General features: G+C 33.0%; 1 protein-coding gene across 2 annotated transcripts in view; it reads left to right on the plus strand.

Moving 5' to 3' along the window:
- Positions 1–20,740, plus strand: part of trap1 (TNF receptor-associated protein 1) — a 56,554-nt gene that overhangs the window by 10,034 nt on the left and 25,780 nt on the right. For both annotated transcript variants that reach the window (NM_001113625.1, XM_087243223.1), the window contains 3 exon segments: positions 14,049–14,219; positions 16,592–16,674; positions 17,260–17,400. In NM_001113625.1, coding sequence (NP_001107097.1) covers positions 14,049–14,219; positions 16,592–16,674; positions 17,260–17,400 — 395 coding nt within the window.

Here is a 20,740-nt window from a genome sequence, read left to right on the forward strand (position 1 = left end):
ATATATGTACTTCACATAAAAACTTTTTACTGCAGCATTTTAAAGTAACGGGGGATTTAACATAATATAAAGTACTATAAAAACCCCATTTTAAATAAGTAGAAAAAAACAATGATCTGTTCTTATACAGGACATTTCATACTATACGTGTACTTCACATTAAACCTTTTTACTGCACTGTTTTGGAGAAACTGGTATTAAAATAGAAAAAAGTACTAATAAGACCCCATTTCAATTAAGTGGAAAAAATCAATGGTCAGTTCTTACATAGGACATCCCATACTATATGTGTACTTCACATGAAACCTTTTTACTGTAGCATTTTAAAGAAATGGGCTATTAATATAAAATAAAGTACTGCAAAGACCGCATTTTAAATAAGTAGAAAAAAACAATTGTCAGTTGTTATACAGGACATCCCATACTATATGTGTACTTCACATGAAAACTTCTTACTGCACTGTTTTGGAGAAGCGGGGTATTAACATAATAATATAAAATGATATAAAAAAACCATTTCAAATAAGTAGAAAAAACAATGGTCAGTTCTTATACAGGACATCCCATACTATATATCTACTTCACATAAAACCTTTTTACTCCAGCATTTTAAAGAAATTGGGTATAAACATAATATAAACACAGCATTTTAAATAAGTAGAAAAAAAACATTGGTCAGTTCTTGTACAGGACATTTCATAGTATATGTGTACTTCACATGAACCTTTTTACTGCAGCATTTTGGAGAAATGGGGTATTAACCCATTATAAAGTGCTATAAAGACCACAGTTTAAATAAGTAGAAGACAACAATAGTCAGTTCTTATACAGGATATTCCATACTATATGGGTACTTCACATAAAGCCTTTTTACTTCAGTGTTTTGGAGAAACAGGGTATTAACATATTACAAAGTGCTATAAAGACCCCATTTCAAATAAGTAGAAAAAACAATGGTCAGTTCATATATAGGGCATCCCATACTATGTGTGTACTTCACATGAAACCTTTTTATTGCAGCATTTTGAAGAAATGGGGTATTAACCTATTATAAAGTGCTACAAAGACCGCATGTCAAATAAGTAGAAAAAAACATTGGTCAGTTCTTATATAGGACATCCCATACTATATGCGTACTTCACATGGAACATTCTTACTGCAGCATTTTCGAGAAATGGGATATTAACATATTACAAAGTGCTATAAAGACCCAATTTCTAATAAGTAGAAGAAAACAATTGCCAGTTTTTATACAGGGCGTCCTATACTATACACATACTTCATGTGAAGACTTCTCACCAAATAATTTTGGAGAAATTGGGAAATAACAAAATTCAAGTGTTTTAAAAACCCCATTTTTTAGAATTAGAATACAAAAATAGTCAGTTTTTGTAGAGGACATCTCATAAAATTTGCATACATCATATGAAGCCTTCTTACTACTACATTTTAGAGAAATGGGGCACTAACATAATATGAAGTACTATAAAGACCTCATTACTAATAAGTAGAAAAAACAATAGTCAGTTGTCGTACAGGATGTCCTATACTTTATGCATACTTCATGTGAAAACTTATTACTGCACCATTTTCGAGAAATTGGGTATTAAACTTATAAATTGCTTTAAAGACCCCTTTTCTAAAAAGTAGAAAAAAATAACAATGCTCAGCTCTTCCTATTGCTGAATACTCGTAGTGGACATCCCATACTGTATGCATACCTAATATGAAACCTTCTTACTGCCACTTTTTGGAGAATTGGGCCATTAACATAATATAAAGTGCTTTATGGTTTTGTACAGGACGTCCCTCACTGTATGCATAATTTACATGAAACCATCCTACTGCGGCATTTTGGTGAAATAGGTATCAACTTAAAGTACTATAAAGACCTAATTTGTAATAAGTAGAAAAAAACAACGGTCAGTTCTTGTACAGGACATCCCATACTATATGTATTTATCAGATGAAGACTTGTTACTGCAGTGTTTTGGAGAATTTGGGCATAAACATTATATAAGTGCTTTAAATACCCAATGTCCAATAAGTAGAAACAATGGGCAGTTCACGTTCATGACATTCCAAAATATATGCATACTTTACATAAAACCTTGTCACTGCAGCATTTCGGAGAAATGGAGGAATAATAACATTCAAAGTGTCATAAAGACCCAATGTCTAATAAGTAGAAGAAAACAATGGTCTGTTCTTAAAAAGGACGTCCCATACTAAAGGCGTACATCATATGAAGATTTCTTACGGCAGCGTTTTAGAGAAAAGGGACATAATTACTTTTTAGATGGCTATCAAGATCCCATTTCTAATAAGTAAAAAAAAAAAAAAACGGTCAGTTCTTCAATGGACAATTCAGTGGTCAGTTAGGTTGATGGCATCATCCCAACTGTCTCAAGCTATTATTGTACCATTACAACAAAATGATATTATTGGGGATGATGAGTGGTGCTGCTCCAAATGTAGGGTACAAAGACAAAGACAAAACAAATATGTTTGGTTAATTTCATAGAGATAGTTTACCCAAAAGTGAAAATGAACGCACTATGCACTGGCAATCAAATGGTTACAAACATTTATTAGTTCCTTCTTTTGGTTGAACACAAAAGATTGACCATTGACTTCCATTTTAGAAAAAAAAACAATTACTATGGAGGTCAATAAATATAGTTCCTCAGCAGGAAGGAAACTGCAATTTTGTGTATCCCTGACACATTTGGAGTTGTGGAAAACTGTGATGTGCTGTCTGTCCTTGACACATTCGTCCTGTATCAAAACTGACCATTATTTTATTCTACTCATTCGAAATGGACACTTTATAGTCATCTGAAGAGTAATAACGCCCCATTAATCCAGATCACTGCAGTAACAAGTCTTCCTATGAGGTATGCATATAGTATGTGATGTCCTGTAAAAGAAATGACTGTTCTTTTTTCTACTTATTAGAAATGAGGTGTTTGTAGCAATCTAAAAGGTAACAATGTCCCAATTCTCCAAAACGATGCAGTAACAAGTCTTCGTCTGAGATATGCATATAGGATTGCATGTCCTGTACGACTGATCAATGTTTTCTTCTACTTAGTAGAAATTGGTTCATTATAGAACTTGCTGCAGTAATAAGTCTTCATATGTACAAAAACTCATGATTTTATGTACTTATTAGAAATTGGGTGTTTATATCCATCTGAAAAGTAATAATGTCCCAATTCTCCAAAAAACTGAAGTAACAAGTGTTCATGTGAAGTACGCTTATAATATAGGATGTCCTGCATAAGAGCTGACCATTGTTTTCTTCTACTTACAAGAAATTGGGTCTTTGAAACACTTTAAATTATGTTAAACCTCATTTCTCAAAAACCCTGCTGTAATAAGGTTTTTATGTGAAGTACACATTTAGTATGGGAAGTCCTGTACAATAACTAATCATTGTTTTTTTTTTATACTTTTTAGAAATGGGGTCTTTATAAAATTTTGAATTATAATAATACCCAATTGTTCAGTAAAAAGGTTCCATGTGAAGTACAGATATAGTATGGGATATCATGTATAAGAACTGACATTGTTTTTTTCAACTTATTTGAATTGGGGTCTTTATAACACTTTATAATATGTTAATACCTAATTTTTCCAAAACACTGGAGTAAAAAGGTTTCAGGTCAAGTACACACATAGTATGGGATGTCCTGAATAAGAACTGACCACTGTTTTTTTTCTAATTATTTGAAATGCGGTCTTTATAGCACTTTATAATATTTTAATAGCCAATTTCTCCAAAACGCTGCAGTAAAAAGGTTTCATGTCAAGTGCAGAAAGTATAGGATGTCCTGTATAAGAACTGACCATTGTTTTTTCTACTTATTTGAAATGGGGTTTTTATATTACTTTATATTATTATGTTAATACCCCATTTCTCCAAAACAGTGCAGTAAAAAGGTTTCATGTGAAGTACACACATAGTATGGGATGTCCTGTATAAGAACTGACCATTGTTTTTTTCTACTTATTAAAAATGGGTTTTTTATAGAACTTTATATGTTAAAACCCCGTTTCTCCAAATGATGCAGTAAAAAGGCTTTTTGTGAAGTGCACATATAGTATGGGATGTCCTGTATAAGAACTAACCATAATTTTTTTCTACTTATTTGAAATGTGGTCTTTATAGCACTTTATATTAGGTTAATACCCCGTTTCTTTAAAATGCTGCAGTAAAAAGGTTTCATGTGAAGTACATATATAGTATAGGATGTCCTGAATAAGAACTGACCAATGTTTTCTTTTTTACTTATTTAAAATTGTTTTTTTATATCACCTTATATTATGCAAATATCCCATTTCTTCTAAACAGTGCAGTGAGAAGTTTTTATGTCGAAGACGCATATAGTATGGCATGTCCTGTTTTAGAACTGACCAATGTTTTTTTTCTACTTATTTGAAATGCGGTTCTTATAGCACTTTATAATATGTTAATACCTGATTTTTTTAAATGCTGTAGTAAAAATGTTTCATGTTAAGTACACAAAGTATAGGATGTCCTGTAAAAGAACTGACCATTGTTTTTTCTACTTATTTTAAATGAGGTTTTTATATCACTTTATAGTATGTTAATACCCCATTACTCCAAAACAGTGCCATAAGAAGGTTTAATGTGAAGTACACGTATACTATGGGATGTCCTGTATAAGAACTGACCATTGTTTTTTTCTACTTATTTGAAATGGGGTCCTTATAGCACTTTATATTATGTTAATTCCCCATTTCTCCAAAGTGCTGCAGTATATAGGTTTTATGTGAAGTATAGGTATAGTATGGGATGTCCTGTACAAGAAATGACCATTGTTTTTTTTCTACTTATTTTAAATGTGGTCTTTATAGCACTTTATATTAGGTTATTACCCCGTTTCCCCAAAACAGTACAGTAAAAAGGTTTCATGTGAAGTACACATATAGTATGGTATGTCCTGTATAAGAACTGACCATTGTTTTTTTCTACTTATTTGAAATAGGGTCTTTATAACACTTTATATTGGCTTAATACCTTGTTTCTCCAAAATGCTGCAGTAAAAAGGTTTCATGTGAAGTACATATATAGTATGGTATGTCATGTATAAGAACTGACCATTGTCTTTTTTTACTTATTTGAAATGGGGTCTTTAAAGCACTTTATAACATGTTAATACCCCCTTTCTCCAAAATGCTGCAGTAAAAAGGTTTCATGTGAAGTACACATATAGTATGGTATGTCCTGTATAAGAACTGACCATTGTTTTTTCTACTTATTTGAAATAGGGTCTTTATAGCACTTTATATTGGCTTAATGCCCAGTTTCTCCAAAATGCTGCAGTAAAAAGGTTTCATGTGAAGTACATATATAGTATGGTATGTCATGTATAAGAACTGACCATTGTCTTTTTCTACTTATTTGAAATGGGGTCTTTAAAGCATTTTATATTATGTTAATACCCCCTTTCTCCAAAATGCTGCAGTAAGAAGGTTTCATGTGAAGTACACATATAGTATGGTATGTCCTGTATAAGAACTGACCATTGTTTTTTCTACTTATTTGAAATGCGGTCTTTATAGCACTTTATATTATGTTAATACCCCCTTTCTCCAAAACGCTGCAGTAAATAGGTTTCATGTGAAGTACAGATATAGTATGGTATGTCATGTATAAGAACTGACCATTGTCTTTTTCTACTTATTTGAAATGGGGTCTTTAAAGCACTTTGTATCATGTTAATACCCCCTTTCTCCAAAATGCTGCTGTAAAAAGGTTTCATGTGAAGTACATATATAGTATGGTATGTCCTGTATAAGAACTGACCATTGTTTTTTTCTACTTATTTGAAATGCGGTCTTTATAGCACTTTATATTATGTTAATACCCCCTTTCTCCAAAACGCTGCAGTAAATAGGTTTTATGTGAAGTACACATATAGTATGGTATGTCCTGTATAAGAACTGACTATTTTTTTTTCTACTTTTTTGAAATGCGGTCTTTATAGCACTTTATATTAGGTTATTACCTCATTTCTCCAAAACAGTGCAGTAAAAAGTTTTTATGTGAAGTACACAAAAAGTATGGGATGTCCTGAATAAGAACTGACCATTGTTTCTTTCTACTTATTGGAAATGGGGTCTTTATAGTACTTTATATTATGTTAATACCCCATTTTTCCAAAACAGTGCAGTAAGAAAGTTTCATGTCAAGTACATAGTATGGGATGTCATGTATAAGAACTGACCATTGTTTTTTTCTACTTATTGGAAATGGGCTCTTTATAGCACTTTATCGTATGTTAATAACCTGTTTCCCAAAAACGCTGCAGTAAAAATGTTTCATGTGAAGTGCACATATAGTATGAAATGTCCTGTATAAGAACTGACCATTGTTTTTTTCTACTTATTTAAAATAAACTCTTTATAGTATTTTATATTATGTTAATACCCCGTTTCTTTAAAATGCTGCAGTAAAAAGCTTTTATGTGAAGTACACACATAGATTAAGATGTCCTGTATAAGATCTGACCATTGTTTTTTTCTACTTATTTGAAAGGGGGTATTTATAGTACTTTTTCTATGTAATACCCTGTTTCTCCAAAATGCTGCAGTAAAAAGGTTTCATGTGAAGTACATATATAGTATGGGATGTCCTGTATAACAACTGACAATTGTTTTTTCTACTTATTTGAAATGGGGTTTTTATATCACTTTATATTATAATGTCAATACCCCGCTTCTCCAAAACAGTGCAGTAAGAAGTTTTCATGTGAGGTACACATATAGTGAGGGATGTCCTGTATAACAACTGACAAATGTTTTTTCCTTCTTATTTAAAATGCGGTCTTTATTGTACTTTATATTATGTTAATATCCAGTTTCTTTAAAATGCTGCAGCAAAAAGATTTCATGTGAAGTACACACATAGAATAGCATGTCCTGTATAAGATCTGACCACTGTTTTTTTCTACTTATTTGAAATGGGGTTTTTATACAACTTTATGTAATGTTAATACCTCATTTCTCCAAAACAGTGCAGTAAGAATGTTTCATGTGATGTACACACAAAATATGGAATGTCTTGTACAAAAACTGATCATTGTTTTTTTCTACTTATTTGAAATGGGGTCTTTATGGCACTTTATATTATCTTAATACCCCATTTCTCTAAAATGCTGCAGTAAATAGGTTTCATGTGAAGTACAGATATAGTATGGGATGTCATGTATATTAACTGACCATTGTCTTTTTCTACTTATTTGAAATGGGGTCTTTAAAGCACTTTATATTATGTTAATACCCCATTTCTCTAAAATGCTGCAGTAAATAGGTTTCATGTGAAGTACAGATATAGTATGGGATGTCATGTATATTAACTGACCATTGTTTTTTCTACTTATTTAAATTGGGGTCTTTATAACATTTTGAAACATAATATTATACAATTTCTCCAAAACACTACAGTAATAAGGTTTCATGTGAAGTCCACACATAGTATAGGATGTCCTGTGTAAGAACTGACCATTGTTTTTTTCTACTTATTTGAAATGCGGTCTTTATAGCACTTTATATTATGTTAATACCCCCTTTCTCCAAAACGCTGCAGTAAATAGGTTTTATGTGAAGTACACATATAGTATGGGATGTCCTGTATAAGAACTGACCATTGTTTTTTTCTACTTATTTAAAATGCGGTCTTTATAGTATTTTATATTTTGTTAATACCCCGTCTCTTTAAAATGCTGCAGTAAAAAGGTTTCATGTGAAGTACATATATAGTATGGGATGTCCTGTATAAGAACTGACCATTGTTTTTTTCTACTTATTTGAAAAGGGGTCTTTATAGCACTTTATTTTATGTTAATACCCCATTTCTCTAAAATGCTGCAGTAAATAGGTTTCATGTAAAGTAGAGATATAGTATGGGATGTCCTGTATAATAACTGACCATTGTTTTTTTCTACTTATTTAAATTGGGGTCTTTATAACACTTTGAAATATAATATTAAACAATTTCTCCAAAACACTGCAGTAATAAGGTTTCATGTGAAGTCCACACATAGTATGGGATGTCCTGTGTAAGAACTGACCATTGTTTTTTTCTACTTATTTAAAATGCGGCCTTTATAATATTTTATATTATGTTAATACCCCGTCTCTTTAAAATGCTGCAGTAAAAAGGTTTCATGTGAAGTACATATATAGTATGGGATGTCCTGTGTAAGAGCTGACAATTGTTTTTTTCTACTTTTTTAAAATGCGGTCTTTATAACACTTTGAAATATAATGATATACAATTTCTCCAAAACACTGCAGTAATAAGGTTTCATGTGAAGTTCACACATAGTATGGGATGTCCTGTATAAGAACTGACCATTATTTTTTTTCTACTTATAAAAAATGGGGTCTTTATAGTATTTTTTATTATGTTAATACCTTGTCTCTTTAAAATGCTGCAGTAAAAAGGTTTCATGTGAAGTACATATATAGTATGGGATGTCCTGTATAAGAACTGACTATTGTTTTTTTCTACTTATTAGAAATGGGGTCTTTATAGCACTTTATATTATGTTAATACCCCATGTCTGAAAAATGCTGCAGTAAAAAGGTTTCATGTGAAGTACACATAGAGTATGGGATGTCCTATATAAGAACTGACCATTGTTTTTTTTCTACGTATTAGAAATAGGGTCCTTATAACACTTTAAATCATATTAATACCCCATTTCTCCAAAACAGTGCAGTAAGAAGGTTTCATGTGAAGTACAGATATAGTATGGGATGTCCTGTATAAGAACTGACCATTGTCTTTTTCTACTTATTTGAAATGGGGTCTTTATAGCACTTTATATTATGTTAATACCCCCTTTCTCCAAAATGCTGCAGTAAAAAGGTTTCATATGAAGTACACATATAGTATGGTATGTCCTGTATAAGAACTGACCATTGTTTTTTTATACTTATTTAAAACGGGGTCCTTATATTACTTTATACTATGTTAATTCCCCCGTGTCTTTAAAATGCTGCAGCAAAAAACTTTCATGTGAAGTACACACAGAGATAAGGGTGTCGTGTATAAGATCTGACCATTGTTTTTCTCTACTTATTTGAAAGGGGGACTTTATAGTACTTTTTTTTCTATGTTAACACCCCGTTTCTCTAAAATGCTGCAGTAAAAAGGTTTCATGTGAAGTACATATATAGTATGGGATGTCCTGTATAATAACCGACCATTGTTTTTTTTCTACTTATTTGAAATGGGGTTTTTATATCACTTTGTTGTGTTAATACCTCATTTCTCCAAAACAGTGCAGTAAGAAGGTTTCATGTAATGTACACTCATAGTATGGGATGTCCTGTACTAGAACTGACCATTGTTTTTTTCTACTTATTTGAAATGAGGTCTTTATAGCACTTTATATTATTTTAATACCCCATTTCTCCAAAATGCTGCAGTAAAAAAGTTTTATGTGAAGTACAGATATAGTATGGATGTCCTGTATAGGAACTGACCATTGTTTTTTTTCTACTTATTTGAATTGGGGTCTTTAGAACACTTTGAAATATATTATATACAATTTCTCCAAAACACTGCAGTAAAAAGGTTTCATGTGAAGTACACATATAGTATGGGATGTCCTGTATAAGAACTGACAATAGATTTTTTCTACCAATTTAAAATGTGGTCTTTATAGTATTTTATATTATGTTAATACCCCGTTTCTTTAAAACGCTGCAGTAAAAACGCTTCATGTGAAGTACATAAATAGTATGGTATGTCCTTTATAAGTACTTTCCATTGTTTTTTTCTACTTATTAGAAATGGGGTTTTTATATCACTTTATAATAGGTTAATACCCAGTTTCTCCAAAACGCTGCAGTAAAAAAAGATTTCATGTGAAGTACACATATAGTATGGGATGTCCTGAATAAGAACTGACCATTGTTTCTTTCTTCTTAATCGAAATGGGGTCTTTATAACACTTTATATTTTGTTAATGTCCCACTTCTCCAGATTGCTGGAGTAAGAAGTGTTTACATGTAGTATGCATATTGTATGTGATGTTCTGTACAGGAACTGATCATTGTTTTTTGTCTATTTATTGAAAATTGAGTCTTCATAACACTTTGAGTAATGTTAATGCCCAATTTCTCCAAAACGCTGCAGTAACAAGTCTTTATATGAGGTTTAGTATGGGATGTCCTGTATAAGACCTGACTATTGTTTTTTTTTTCTACATCTTTTAAATGAGCATTTTTTTTTCCAAATTGCTGCAGTAAAAAGGATTCATATGTTGTATATATGCATATAGCATGAGACATCTAGTATCAGACCTGATCAGTCTTTTATTTAACTTATGTCAAACAATGTATTTATAACACTTTAAAGACTTTATAGCTCAATAATAGCAAATTTCTCCAAAATGCTGCAGTAAGTTATTATGAGGTATGCATATAATATTGGATGTCCTGTCCATAGTTTTCTTCTGTTAACTTAAATGAGGTCTTTCACATGAGGTATGCATGTACATCCTGTATCAGAACCAAACTTTGTTTTTTTCTACTTATTTCTTTATAGCACTTTAAAGTGTGTTAATGGTACATTTCTCCAAAATGCTGCAGTAAAACAGGCTTCATATAATGTATGCTTAGTATTTGACTTCCTGCATCAGATCTTATTGTTGTTCTATTCTACTTATAACAAATAATAAGGTCTTTACAGTCATCTAAAGTGTAATAATGCCCCATATCCCATATACTGAAAGAAGCATACAAAATCCCCTTTAAATAAAACCAACATATATTTATAACTTAAACAATGTTTTGTTGGACTACTTTATGATTGTTTTCACTTTCTGAGGTTAGCCACGTTGTATAAAATTGCATTTAACCTTAATTGCAATGTACTGTAGTTGGCTAGGAGAAGTAGAAACGCATTCTGTGTATTTAGAAATCGTATATTTATTCTGTCCGTTTGATCTGCTATAAAATCATTTGAAGCAAAAAGATAAACTTGAGGAAATTAAAGGTAAGCCCAGAAACCAATTTCTTTAAATAACAACAGTCAAAAAAGCTAATAAATTGTTTAATAAAGCATACGTGGGAGGAAAGGGGGATAAACTTATATTTCGTTGTCATCTCTCTGTTCTGGGCGAAATGGGTGCTCTGTGGAGCGCTCTCTGTGTGGCTGCTGACATTACCGTAATGACAATAATACGCGCGCACCGAAATATAAAGCGCGGCTGGCTTGACTGTGTTTTTCCGAACCGCGGCTGGCTTGACCGCAGTACCAACGGGACATCTTACAAGAAACGTACATTAGCTGATAGAGGTAAAGTTGGTTTTATATTCACACATTCGTTCATTTAGAAGTCTCTATATTGTTTACCATGTTACTTTGAATATTCGAGTGGAATTAGCATGCCAGTATGACTTGAAAACAACATTAACACTGTTTATTTGACTGTGAACAATGTTGTACTTTGATAGTCATTGGCTGCTTATATGATTTCACTATTTAGATTTTGCAAATAATACTTTAATGAAATTATATTATTAAGGGGGAAGTCTGAATGTGTAAATATAAAACCAACTTTACCTCTATCATTAGCTGTCCCCGAAATGAAAATAGAAATACAGTGAATGAAAAGTATTTCATGCCACAAATGTCTAAAATGGAGCGATGGTTGATTTCTGTGAGTTGTTCTGTAGGAATATGTGATTCATTTGGTTCTTTCAGATTGTTTTCTTTATTAAAAACACTTTACAAATGTACAAACCCTGACATTGCCCATGTCCTCAGCCGAATTAAAGCCACAGCTTTAATGAGTTATACTAAAACATTTAGTTTTAGAACGTTATTTAGAAAAAAAACTTAAGAAATATCAAGTTTAAGTTGTTATCGTTTACATAATCTGATTAAAAATATGAAATTATAATCAAATTCTACAAATAAATACTGTTTAACAATTGTCCCCATGTTTCTGTCAGTCCTGTCACATTTGCATTAAATTTAACATAAAAATGTGCAATAAATTACACAGTGAAGGCTATGACTTGGGAGTGACATAATTTGCTGGAGAAGAAACTGACAGTGATCAAGGAAGCTTTTATCATTGAATTGTATGATTTTATGCTTGTTTTTGTATGATTTGTTTGAGCATGACGAGCTTAAGTCAGGCCCTGAAATTTTTTTTTTATAAGTGAAAATGTAGGTTTCTGGTGGAATGTCCCAAACATCAAGAACTTCTGCTGTGAATTTAATAATGGAGCTCATTAGGAAAATAATCACCATTCGCAGAATTGCAGTATTTGAGTTACTCAGCTGTGTACATGTTCAGTAATGTGATCAGACTGAAAACAATTAATAAACCCAAAAATTATAAAAGTAAATATACTTACTAAAATCTGTTTTTGCAAAAACAAAAGTGGGTTTTATTTTCTACAAGGATCGCCTTTTTTGCTATGAATAATTCTTGGTATTTATTAAATGGATCTAAAAAATATCTAGAAAATATTTAGTTTTTGTTATATCATTATTATTATTATTATAAATTTCAATGCTTCCAACAGGTTTGAAATATACTTGCTGTGGTTGCCGGATTGAAACAAACCTTTTACCCACATCACGTAAATAGTTTCTACTAACTATATGCGACAAACAAAGCCTAGTTTCATTAAATAATTATTATTATTATGATACTCAGGGCTCAACAATAAGGATTTCCCGATGGCCCGGGGCTAGAGTGAGAGATGCTCGGGACAGTAGACAGAATCGTTACTGGCCCAATCGGGGCAGTGCTGCCTTGTCACTAAATTTTAATAGACGGCAACATACTGTAACCGCAACATTAAATTATGAGGCTAAAAGAAAACTTCTGTTTCTAACGTTGTGGAAACATTTACATGGGTACAACACGACAAATAAAATGAAGTGATGTTTTGCATAGTTTGCTATCACTTTTAAGTCAGCCACTTTTTGTTTTGTAATAAAATACCTGCACATTTTCCATACTCTATATTTTACTGCTTAATATTTTAACATTTTTCAAATATTTAAATTCTAGATTCACAGACATTATTTTGTGACACAATATTAAATATGTAGCTTGGAAATAGCAATTAACTTTTTTTTTTTTTTTTGGGTGGGGCCAGTGAAAATTTTGGCAGGGCAAGTAAAAATATGAACCACTGGTCCAATCGGGCCAGTAGGAAAAATCTTTAGTGTTGAACCCTGACACTGTTGTACTAAATTATTTCCATGTGCACTTACGTACAGGTAAATCTGCTTCTCTCTCTCTCTCTTTCAAGCTCAAAGCAGTCTTGAAGCACTTGAACTTAAAGCATTTTAGATATGTATATAAAACAGCCTATGTAATATATTAGCATCAAAATAATAAAATAATCAGCAAATGAGAAATAAATGACAGAATGGGATTAAAAACAGACAACATCTATAAAAATTATAATAATTACAGCATTAAAACCTGTAGATTATTTAAATAAGGCAAATCCATTGATTAACCATTACTAATGGTGTACAATTTGCAGCCAGTTTAGACCAGTCATTAGGACTATCACACGCTGCAGCTTGAGCGCCCCCTGCTGACCTCTCTAACACTATTTCCAACAACAACCTAGTTTTTCCCCATGTGTTCTCCCATCCAGGTACTGACCAGGCTCAGCCCTGCTTAGCATCAGTAACTAGTCTTGGGCTGCAGAGTGATATGGCTGTAGAAATGCAAATAGAAAAAGACTTTACCATTCCAGTTGAGCTATTCAAATCATCTTGTGAGATTACATTCATATCACAATACATATCACAGCAAAACAAAATATCGCAATGTCAGGTTTTTCTAATATCATGCAGCTCTAATTCAATCAATAAAACCTAGAGTTTAACCCCTGGCATAAGCAATAATACGAAATAAATTAATCCTGTTTGATAATTATGATGATGATAATAATAATAGTAATAATATTAATAATAATAATAGTCACATCTGTTTTATCCTGATTCTGATATTGTTCATCAGTGGACACTAATGGCAGACAGCAGCTGCATCAGCCCAGACCCTTCAGACTGTGGAGCCCCAGCTGTTCAGGGGTCAGTGTTCATCATCGCAGCTACAGCACACAGCAGCACACAGAGCCTGCAGAGGAGGAGACGCTCCACAACATCATCACCGACACAGAGAACGTTCAAGGTAAACTCCGCTTATACTTTTAAGATGTTCAGGTCATTTTAGCTTTGGTTTTAGCCTTTCAGCCTTGGTTTTAGCCTTGGTTGTATTATTATTATTTTTTTAATTATTTTAGCCTTATTTATTTTTAAAAGGGCCTTATATAAAGTAAATACAAACAGTAATAATAACCTTTAACTTTTAATAGTAATCAAGTACCTTGAAATGGATGGCGAATCCTCTTCTGATAAATGATGAAAACAAGCCTGCTCTCGGATGACTTCTTCATGACTAAAGAAAGAAACGTTGAGAATGTTCAGATCAGCCTCCTGTCTAGTGATGAATAGTGTAAAGTGGTGAATAGTAATCATTACATTAATGCTATGATTCTTCATTTCTTGGCAAAACCAGCAACTTCCTAAATAAAATGCAGCATATTTGTGTGTCTATATTAGTGTTTAAATGCTACAATATAGTTTTCTAGCTGAAAAACATGTGTTTTTTTTAATATATAAATTAAAAAGGCAACATACCTTCACCAAGACTGAACAGCAAAGTCTCCACTTGTTCCTATAGGCGAGAATGACAGCCGAATATCTAAAATATGTGGATCATTTACCAATAACAAAAACAGTAGAGATGAACACCGGTGGGAGAGAAACCGTTTTTAAATGTAGATCGGCTATGAAGCGTTTGTATATAGCGAGTGTATATAGAGATATAAAAATCACTCAACACGGAGAAAGATAAACACATTACATAGAAAAAAATAACAGCTATATTATTGCATTAGAGCTTAAACTTTAACACAAAAATAACATTATGCACACATATTATTGTTAAGCTGCTTTGACACAATCTACATTGTAAAAGCGCTAAAGAAATAAAGATGAATATTAATACCCCCTTTCTGTGTCAGTTGAATCAGTTGACTGTTGAAGTTTACATTTTTTTAACCCAACTGGTTGACTTATTAAATAAATAACACAATAAAAGTTCAAAATAACCCAACAAAGCACCAAATATCTTTAACTCAACCATTGGGTTAAATAAATGACTCAATGTTTTTTACAGTGTTGCCAAATCCATTTCCAAATTTTGAAATTGTTTTAGTCAAAGATTTTCTGCAAACGTTATCCCTCAGCCTTGGTTTTTAGCCCCGGTTTTTATTATTTTATTTATTTCAGCTCAATTTTAGCCTTGTTTAAAAAAGTTTTAGTAAAAGTCAGCTAATTTTGAGTACTTTTTTAGCAAGGCTACTTTAAAAAATATTACAAGCTATCTCTATTTCAAATTAATACTGTTTTAATGAACCTTTAAGTCCAAATGAATTAAAATCTGCGACCCTTTTTTTCCATATTGTGACGCAGCTTCTATATAAACTGAATATTAATGAGAAAACAGTGGGTGTGGTTTGTTTTTTTCTACTGCAAGCTGATTGAATGTAGTAAAGTAGGTGTTTCATTCAGAAAGATTGAGAAATTGGTTTTAAGAGTTTTTACAACCTAACAGACTCCTCCTGCTCACCATTTCTGTTTGTTGTCAAACCTGACAGTTGGAGGGGTGTGATTTTTAAGTATGTAAGCCACCCCAATTCCTCAGACAAAGACTAGCTGCGTCCCAAATTGCACACTATACACTATGCACTCATGCACTATGTACTTATGCACTTACACACTCAACAGGATAGTATATGTATGTAGTGTCGTCCCAAATGGCACACTAATGTTTTTTTACTAAGCGGAAATTCAAACCGTTTCCCTGATAACGTTTGACGATTGGCAAATAAGTGAAATAAACGACCGAATGATCAAATAATACCTGCCGTGAGTATTGCCGCATCACCATCGGGAGGCGCTATAATTACTCTCGTAGGAGAATTTTGCTTTCACCATCCAAAATAAATAAAGTTATCCAACATGTGCGCCCGATAGCTCCGCCCCTTCCGCTACGTAAGCAAACCTGCGGTCGTTGAGTGCGTGAAGTGTCCATCATTACACACTTCATTTTAGCGGCTGAATGAGTGCAATTAAAGTGCACTTATTATTTTTAGAGTTTTCAGTGTGAACTCACTACTTACACTATTTATACTACAAAATGGCGTAGAATAGTGGATAAGTATGCGATTTGGGACGCAGCTACAATCTGAGAATTGAACTGAAAACAAACAGGAAGTACATTGTCAGATTTCAATTTTAGATCACAAGGGCAAACTATTTGTTGTTCTTAATGACATGCACAGATGAACGTGAGCTAACAAAATCAATATGCTTAGTTTTGACTTCATTTGTATTTTAAAATCTGTGTGGGAATTTAGTAACATGAAATATAAAATATGTTATTGTGTGGATATTATAAGGATGTTCAAACTAATTTTTTTTCTTTGTTTAATTAAGGATCCTTCTCCAAACACGAGTTTCAAGCAGAGACGAAGAAACTGTTGGATATTGTGGCCAGATCGCTGTATTCTGAGAAAGAGGTGATGAATAAATGTATATTGAAGAAGACTATATAATCCTATAGATGTGACAAAAGAAATACGATGTTTAACAGATTCAGGAATTTTTCACAGTATTTCCTTAAATATTTTTTTCTTCTAAAGAAAGTTTTGTTTGTTCTATTTCAGCTAGAATAAAAGCAGTTTTTAATTTTTTTACGGTCAGTGTTATTAGCCCCCTTAAGCAACATTGTTTTTTTCAATATCTACAAAACAAACCATTGTTATAGAATGACTTGCCTAAGTACCCTAACATAACCTATTTAACCTAGTTAAGCCTTTAAATGTCACTTTAAGCTGAATAGTAGTATGTTGAATAATATCTAGTCAATTAAAATTTACTGTCATCATGGCAAAAGTTATTAGAAATGAGTTATTAAAACTGTTATGTTTAGAAATGTGTTAAGAAAATCTTCTTTCCATTAAACAGAATTTGGGGGGGAATAAACAGGAGGGCTAATAATTCTGACGTCAGCTGTATATTGTTCAGCCCTAATGTAAATGTATGCACTGCTCTGGATGTCTGTATAATGGTCAGTGTTTTGCGATCTGTACCTGCTCTTCCAGGTGTTCATCAGGGAGCTGATCTCTAACGGCAGTGATGCTCTGGAGAAACTGCGGCACAGGATGATCACGGCTGGAGGAGACACAGCACCAATGGAGATCCACCTGCAGACGGACAGCGCTAAAGGCACCTTCACCATACAGGTGTCCTCATAATGCCTTCATTATACCTCACAGTGGCACTCGGGAACAAAAAAATAGAGGAGAATCAGATTAAACAGACAATACTGCCTTGGAATTGGGAATTAAAAAATAAAAATAAAGAAGGTCATATTCCTTTAATTGTCAGTAAATTGGTCACGTATTAAGGAAAGATGTTTTAGATCGCTTATTCTATTGACAGATTGTAATTTAGAAGAGGTAAAATTGTCACAGTTTCTACATTTGCTGCCATACCAACTTTAGTAAATATTACATTGCACATGCATGTTAAATGTTTAGCAGCATTTCAAATACAAAGCACTATAAACAAACATTTAATAAAAAATAAAAAGATAATAAATTAATAAGTAAACTCAACCACACTTGTGTGAAAGCATCTACAGTGTTTAAAAATCCTCATTTACATTCTAAAGAATTAACATTATAGATAGGTCTAAAATATAGTTATAAATATGATTTATTAATTATCACATTATTACAGATTTTCACCCAAGATATGCATTACTTATGAATTAATTTATCATTATTATTAGGTTCTTTTATTTTTTTGTTTTTGTTTTGTGCTGTTTTGTATTTAGCCATCTATTTATTTTAATATAAAATTTTATATATATTTTGATAATTTCATTTATTTTTGCTATTTTTATTTATTAACCCTTTAATAAGCATCGTAACCATCTGGTTGACCTTTTATCCATGGGCTATTATTTATGTTTTAATTGCTTACTATTTATTAGAGTTGTGTCAGTATATTATTCAATGCAAGTGTGGGCCAAACATTTTTTTTTTTTTCAAGTAGTGCACCTTAAAGGGTTAAGCATTATCTCCAAACATTTCCATTAACCTCCTAACGCTCCATTGCAGCCCTCTGTGGGTAAAAACAAACATCTTATAAAATTAACTCCAATATAGATCCAATGGTTAAGAAGAAAAATAAACAATAACTATTAAAAAAAGGATTTATAAATGTTTTTTAGGGACAATATGCATTTTTAAAAACTTCATAACCTTTAAAAAAAAAGTGTTTTACACCCAATTTTAGCATTTTTTCGGGACCTCTACTCAAATGTTACCTGTCCAGCTTGCCTTGATTTTAGCCAAGAAAGTCATACTTTGTTTTTGTAAGAAAATTGTTATGCCTCTCTTTTCTGACTGGCTACTATGGGACTTTCTGTTTACATTTGGAAAGAATAAGATACAAAACCTCTCGAAACTGCAAAATTTACTTAAAGGGCCATGACACCCTCCACTTTTGGTTCAGGTCTACCTCAAAAATAAAACAAAAAAAAACTGCATCATAATGGGCGTGGAGCTCCACGATCAGAGGCAGGAGTGGGCGTGGCCAGCAGAGCAGGGGAGAAGGAAGGGGCTGGGGGAGCGAACAACTGTTGTCAGTCAGCTCACAAAATGAGACACAAACCGTGAGGAGACGCATGATTTTATAGTTTACAAAGCTAAAATGCAAAGAAATAAACTAATTTAATGCCCTGCTACATTTGTTATTCATTTTCATATACAGACAACCACAACTAACACACAATAACAAACATTATAAAGATAATTGTGTTCATATAAACACTATAAATGAGGACTTCTCCATCAATACTCTGGTCTGAATGCAGACTCCGTGCAGCAGGTATTTTTCCCTGCCTATTTTAACCGTTAGCCCTGCTGGTAATCTGGAAGATTTAGGCGAACACAGCACATGTGTCTAAATGTGAACGAACTCCACTGATAAAGGACAAAGTCCGCCATTCTCCGCCATACTCGTACTGCTCTCCCGACAAAAATGCTTGCTGCACACAAACAGTTTTGCTGGATCTGCACTGACAGGACTGTGGGGAAAACATGCAACAAACCCTGTGGATCATGGAAACAAACAAATACGACCCTTCATGAACAGCTAAATACTCTGTGCTGTGGGTCCGTGGACGCAGTCTCACCATGTCATCAACATACGGTCTCACAGCTTTGCACTGGCAGGTCTGCCTTACCTTCGGGAAGCACACGCAATCACGAATAATTAAGAAGACGGCTCTTCTCATAGGATAAGAAAACTCTGCTATAAATGATAACTTTGCACTTGCAGTTTTGTGCTACGTCGCCGATTCATTTTAAACCCGGAAGCTGAAATTAGCGGACAAAAGCTCAAAATTATCCAGTTTTCCCCACAATTACAGCTGACTGGTGCTAACAATAGCCCCTTTCACACAGTGATACCGGTAAATATCCGGAAAATTTACGGAACGACTTTACCGGTATATTCAAAAAAGTGCTGTTCACACAGGCGAGGACGTTACGGAATTTTTCCGGAAAAGAGCATTCACACATCCATTCCAAAATACCGGTAAATTCTGACATCATTCACCACAAATGAGCTTTAAACGGCTGCGCTTGTGTTTGTAAACATTTGACTAAATTACAAACTCTTTTGATGATCAATATTGTAAACAACTTTCACAGGATCATATTCGCATGTCGAGATGTTCATGATATGCGTGTGTGTGCTGGCGCTCACAGGCTGTTTCACGGGCACACGCAAAGCTTGAAGGTAAACAAACAACGGCTTATCATAAGCATCTTATCGATGATTATTTACACAGTTGGCATTAAGAAGAACATATAAACGTTATCTGACTAACTTCTAGCAGCTAAATGTGTCTGGAAAAATATTCAAAGGCTTTTATTCTCACAAACCGCGCGGACGTAAATGCGTCTGACTGTTGTGATTGGCTAAAGCAGACGTCTCACGTCAGCACGTTCTAGACGTGCACGCGCTTATTCCGGAAATCTTCCTTCTGCGTTCACACAGCGCAGCATTCCGGCAAATTGCCGGTAATGTTACAACTTCTCTTTCCGGAAAATAGCCAGAACGAATTTACCGGTATTTTCAAAAAGGACCTGTTCACACATACAACCTTTCCGGGAAATTGCCGGTAATTTTCCGGAAAGGTCTGTATGTGTGAAAGGGGCTAATGTCTTAACTGATGCTCAACACACACAAATCTGTCAACATCTTTAAAGTACCCGAGGGTTTCTTGATCCTTTAAACATGGTATCCAGTCTTTTATTTTAATAGTATTTAATTAGTATAAGGACTGATAATGTTGATTAATTTCTAAAGACTTGTAATAATAATTTTTTTCTTTACATATAGTTTGTCAAATTTGTCTTGTACTATATGTTGCCATTTTCCATGTATTTTATAACCAAGTTAAAGCATCAGTGCTGACATTTTGGTGCTTTTTTGCAGTGCTTGAATCAAAACTTAAAGCAACAAATTACTTCAGCAATTCATCTAAATGCCTAAATATAAATGATT

This window comes from Danio rerio, chromosome 3 (assembly GCF_052040795.2).
Source record: "Danio rerio strain M-AB ecotype USA chromosome 3, GRCz13ab, whole genome shotgun sequence".
Classification (NCBI taxonomy): Eukaryota; Metazoa; Chordata; class Actinopteri; order Cypriniformes; family Danionidae; genus Danio; species Danio rerio.